Consider the following 6,000-nt stretch of genomic DNA (forward strand, 5'->3'; position numbering starts at 1 on the left):
AGGTACAAAATTATATCGACATCGGTATTATTATAATTAAATTTATAGCCGCCCAATATAAATTAATTGGTAATTAGAGCAATAATTATCCCAACTAATTTATATATAGCCGACCATTCTATATTAATCGCGAATTTATTCTTTTGCAAACCCCACCATCGTCACCAAAGTACGGCTTCCTTTTTTTAAGAAAAAAAAATTTGAGACATTTATTCATTTTTTATGCCACCCTCAGAAAATAAAAAAATAAAATCGGTGTTGCCTTCATGTATTATTACTAGAGCTTTGCGTTGAATTTAAAATAGGCAAAAACTTGTGTGAGACGGTCTCATGGGTCGTATTATGTGAGACGAATCTCTTATTTAGGTCATCCATGAAAAATTATTAATTTTTGTGCTAAGAGTATTACTATATATTGTGAATATCGGTAGGATTGACTCATCTCACAGATAAAGATTCGTGAGACCGTCTCACAAGAGACCTACTCTTTAAAATATTAGGTTCGAGCTGGTAAAATTTTAATCCAATGAAATTAGAATCTGTAAATTCAATTTTTATCCTAATGGAATTTTTTCCATAACTGCATAAGCATGGTACCCGGTTTTTAAAAAATATTTTTGATTATATTTCTGTAATTTTTCTATATTTTAATTAAATTTGTGTAATTTCTAATTTATTTTTTTTTAACGAACATATGCATCCCTTTGGGACGGGGATGAATCATTAATCATTAGAATTGGATGGATCTCGAGTTTTTAGAGTGAATAATAATGTTTGAAATTCAAAGAAAAAAGGCAGGAGATTTTCCTCCTATAAATAGCATGTATGTATTTCATTAAAAGATTTCTGGATTTTTGAGCATTCACGTATATTAACTCACATATACAGCTTTTCTTTTTCATCTTTCACCTGCTGATTTAAGCATCGGAGTGGCTACGATGGACACCCCTCCGGTGCCATTCACGAGTTCATTTCCTTGTTTGCAGGTTACAGTTAAAGTCATATTAGAGAGATATATCTTCTCCACAAAATATATCTCCTTGCTCATTTTTCCCTTAACAAAAACTCTCATCACTAATTAATCAATATTTCAATCCCACGCCATTGAGTTAATAGCCTACACACTTCACTTAGTTAAGTGTTACAACCCGCTCCCAATTTTATCCACACACACCATGTTAATTTGACATGTGTTTGCCAATAAAGTATCATCGTTGTCTATTGGATGTTAAGAATAAATGAGTGTCAATTTTTTAATGGACGCAAAAATTGACACGATTGATAAACATCATATATATTTGTGTGTATGGATAAAATTGGGAACGGGTTATAACACTTAACTAAGTAAAGTGTGTAGGCTATTAACTCAATGGTGTCGCATTAAAATATTGATTAATTAGCACCACTAGGTTAATAGTTTGCACACTTTACATAATCAAGTGTTGTAATCAGTTCCCAATGTTGTCCTGTGGGGCGTCAATAATCATTAACAAACAAGTATATATTTTTAAACATATCCCATAAGAGAGATTTATGTGGGAGTTGTTAAAGGCATATATAGTTTATATATTAATTTATATTTTGAAAAAAAAAAAGGACTCCACGGCCGACAGTCAAATATATAATTCCACGAGTAGTAATTCGTAAGTGGCACTTCTCTGTGGTTATATTTGGACCACTTATCCTCAAACCATTTGATTTTATAAAATAAAATATCAATTTGAATTGGTTTAAATTTTTAGTATTGAAATTATGCCGAATTTAATAATATATATTTCGCAGCAAAATTAGACTAACTCCACTATTTTTTTTTACAGAAAAACTTGTAATTTTATTCAAAACGGAATAAGATCCTCGATTATAAGCTTTACTAACCAAACAGGAAACTCTACACAATTCCACATGAAAGGTGAGGGAGAGGAAATAGCAAAAGAGGCTAACGAGTGCGCAACACCATTTGCGGTGCACAAGACATGTTCTAATTTTAAATGGGCATGATTTGCCAATAAATTCCTAATCTTTGTTGCAAAGGCCCCAGTGTATCCAAAGTCCTCTGCTGGACTAGTGACTGCTTGCACTGCCATCAGAGAATCCGATGTAATCTGATTTATCCTCAAATTTTGAGTCTGAGTCATTTGAAAACCTTCCTCAATTGCAATAAGTTCAGCGGATACTATAGATGGTGGTTTAGTAATTTGCTTCCCAAAAGCTAGCAATGTCTGGCCCTCGTGATTTCGCACAACACAGTCGATTGCATATCGATTGGAATTGACATTATAAGCTGCATCTACGTCCAAACGCAATTGGTTGATTGGTGGTGCTATCCATCGACTCGGTGATGATATATGTTCTCTTGTGCTTGCTGAAATTAGCATTGATGTTCTCGCCTCTTGGTAACCGCAGAGCATGGTCTCGCACCATTCGACATTAATCATCTTCTTCTTAGAATCATTGTTATGTACTGTTCTAAGTCTCTCCATCCATACTGCATAAGTTCTCGTAGCAAAGAATTCAAAATCTTTTCTGTTAAGTTTGCTCTTCATCCATAAAGTAATATCAAACATCTCCATCATTCGTACCATCTTTAGAAATGGCCAGTAACTAATATCTTTCCAGCAACTTTTGATCGCTGGGCATGAGAACAAAGCGTGACTGGATGAATCATAAGCAAAGTGGCATAATGGACATGCTCCAGTGGTAGGGATATGATGTAGCAGCAGATTATCTAATGTAGAGATTATATTATGCAAAACCCGCCACCAGAAGATACGGGCCTTATGGGGTATCGAAAGAGACCACAAGAATTTCCACTAACTTTTTAAGTGCACTTCAGAGCTATTCGCAGGTGATCATAAAATCCATTTGCCGACTTGTACCCGTCTCTCACCGAATATTTACCCTTTTGATCGAAAACCCAATATCTAGAATCATCTTGTGTCGATGCAGTTAGATTGATGGATAAGATTTCCGATGCAACATGAGAGGAGAAGAGCTCGTTTACCAGCTGTTCATTCCATTCTCCATTCCTAATAAGAGTGTTCACCATGGAGAAATTTAGGGGAATATGTGAGTTATTTTGATACACTCCTATCCCCGGGATCCAACGATCTGCAAATGTTGCAATTTTCTGTCCATTTCCTATTTTCCAGTATAGCCCTTTCTCCAGCAGAGGGCAACTCCATAAAAGTGTTCTCCATATGTACGATGGGTTGCTACCAAGCGTTGCCTTCATGATGTCTTGATGTCTAAAGTATCTGGCTTTGAGTATTCTTGCAACCAATGAATCAGGGTTAATAATAATTCTCCATATTTGTTTTGCTAGAAGAGCGTTGTTGAAAGTCTCAATTTGATGAAATCTCATTCCTCCCAAACACTTAGGCTGACATAGTACTTTTCAAGATTTCCAGTGCATCCCCTTCTTATCTTCATCTCCTCCCCACCAGAAATTAGAGCACTCTTTTTCTATTTCTTTGCATATAGATTTTGGGATGCGAAAGCATGACATTGCATAGGTTGGAATTTACTGGATCACAGATTTTATCAAAGTTTCTTTTCCTCCTATTGAGAACGTCTTTTTTCCCCATCCTTTCATACGCTTGACAACTCTTTCCACTAGGTATCGAAACTGAAGAGTCTTATTTCTAGCCGAAAATACTGGCAAGCCCAGATACACCTCATGGCCCTGCACCACCGAGATGGCAAGCATGGTTTTAATAGAATCCATGACACTTGCATTGGTGTTCGGGCTAAAAGAGAGCGAAGATTTTTCAAAATTGATAAGTTGCCCTGAAGCTTTCTCATATGAGCTCAAGCAATTCCGAACGCCTACACAGTTTTCCTGAGTTGCTTGAAAAAACATGAGACTGTCATCTGCAAAGAAGATGTGAGAAATCGACGGGCAAGTAGATGCAATTCGAACCCCTTTGATAAGATTTCGAGCTTCATAGGAGAGGATCGCCGAAGATAACCCATGAGCACATAAAACAAATAAATAAGGGGAAAGTGGATCACCCTGACGTAGGCCTCTTTGTGGCGTGATTCTACCAACAACCTCACATTCACACAAAAAGAGTATTTAACCGACCGGACACATAACATCACTTTCTCCACCCAGATAGGTAAGAACCCCAGTTGAAGCATAATACCCTCCAGAAAACTCCATTCCACACGATCATATGCCTTACTCATGTCAAGTTTTAAAGATGCAAAGCCTTTTTTTTCACCTTTTCTACTTCGAATCCAGTGAAGAGTCTCAAAACCCAAAATAATATTGTCCGATATGAGGCGATCTTTGATGAATGCACTCTGAAACTCATTGACAGTTTGCTTTAAAATCAGACATAGCCTGTTCGTTAGAGCACGAGCAACAATCTTGTAGCAGACATTACAGAGACTTATAGGGCGAAAGTCCTTCGTATACATGGGCGATTTAATTTTCGGGATCAGAGTAACTATAGTCTCGTACCATTCATCAAGGGGTTTCCCATCATTTAGAATCTGTAAAACAGCCTCTATTACCTCTTCTCCCACTATATCCCAGAATTTCTGAAAGAAGAGGACAGACTAACTCCACTATTAATTACGTTGTTTATCCTCTCTTAGCAAATGAGGCATATCTTAATTATCAACATACAACGTATCATTTGAACCATTAAAATTAGTTAGTGAAAACGCGGAATACAGAAATGTAATTTATCAAACTATTACCCCTAAGCAAAATTTGTGTTAGACGGTCTCACTGGTCGTATTTTGTGAGACAAATATCTTATTTAGGTCATCCATGAAAAAATATTACTTTTTATGCTAAGAGTAATACTTTTTATTGTGAAAATCGATAGGGTAGACCATTTTCATAGATAAACATTCGTGAGACCGTCTCACAAGAGACATACTCTTACCCCTATTATATTTTGTATAGAAGAGATTATTACTTTAATGAAATTTACAATTATATATATAATCGGTGGAACCGTCTTTATTTTCCTAAAATAATCATCTCCTTTTTTTTAAAATCTTTCAACCCAATTTTATAGGAAAACAGATTGACCAGTATTTCTGAAATTATTTTAATAATTTATTGGCAATTTTGTTTTTGAACCTTTTCGTCGCATTAATTAAGATTATAAATAATATTTTATTCATTATTCTGCACACACAAAATGAGTGCACATGTGCTTGAATTATATTATTTCCAAGCCTCTCTAAAACATATAAAACACAAAAAAACACTATACACACTGGGAGTGAAATAAAAAGTAGTATCAGAATCCAATTTTCACCTCCAAACATCAAGGGCTCGATCTAGCTAGCTATATCACATTCCTCAAAACACGAGAAACCAAGTTCTGTAAACATCATTCAAGGCTTCATGAAATTCAGAAGAATGGATAGCTTTTCTGTAAAGAAATTTTCTGGGACAGCCCAAGAAGAAAAGTAGACAGGACTCGATACAACCACTCAAGAATCATTAAATCTTGCTGCTGCCCTCCTTCTGCTCTATCTTCTTCGATGGTTTCAAGTTTAGGATAATGGGAAGGTTTTTGCGGGACTGTGAGGCGAGATGGAGCGATTTCGATCCAATACTCCATTCTAGTAGCCTGCTTTGCCATTTTCTTCGATGAAAATAAAGCTAGAAAGTACGAGAATTTGAACAGTTCTGATTTGAGAAGAACTGCAGATGAAAGGTAGTTTAAATAAGGAGAGTGCATGTAAAAAAATATCATGCATCTGTAGAAATTGACGGTATAGAGCAGCTACACGTGCAAATGAAATAGATGCCCCTGAAAACGGGAAAACTTCAGTCCAAGACTTTGCATGTAAATAATTGGCATCGTGACAAATTCTGATTGATTAGTGTCTTCTTCATTTTTGGCATAGTGGCACACCACATATTTTATCGTACAGCTTGATTCTAGAATGATCTATCGAACGATTTCCATATTGGATTAAAAAATCCATAATCTGATTCCTTCTCGCATGTTTGGTTACAGAAACATTGAA

At 35.8% G+C, this 6,000-nt stretch overlaps 1 protein-coding gene across 1 annotated transcript; it reads right to left on the reverse strand.

Annotated features, from left to right (window-relative positions):
• Window positions 1-1,835: 1,835 nt before the first annotated feature.
• LOC142554524 (uncharacterized) lies at window positions 1,836-2,582 on the reverse strand. The gene has a single exon (XM_075665193.1). It carries the CDS (start codon window positions 2,580-2,582, stop codon window positions 1,836-1,838), a length of 747 nt encoding a protein of 248 aa, XP_075521308.1.
• Window positions 2,583-6,000: the final 3,418 nt, after the last annotated feature.

This window comes from Primulina tabacum, chromosome 8 (assembly GCF_025594145.1).
Source record: "Primulina tabacum isolate GXHZ01 chromosome 8, ASM2559414v2, whole genome shotgun sequence".
Classification (NCBI taxonomy): Eukaryota; Viridiplantae; Streptophyta; class Magnoliopsida; order Lamiales; family Gesneriaceae; genus Primulina; species Primulina tabacum.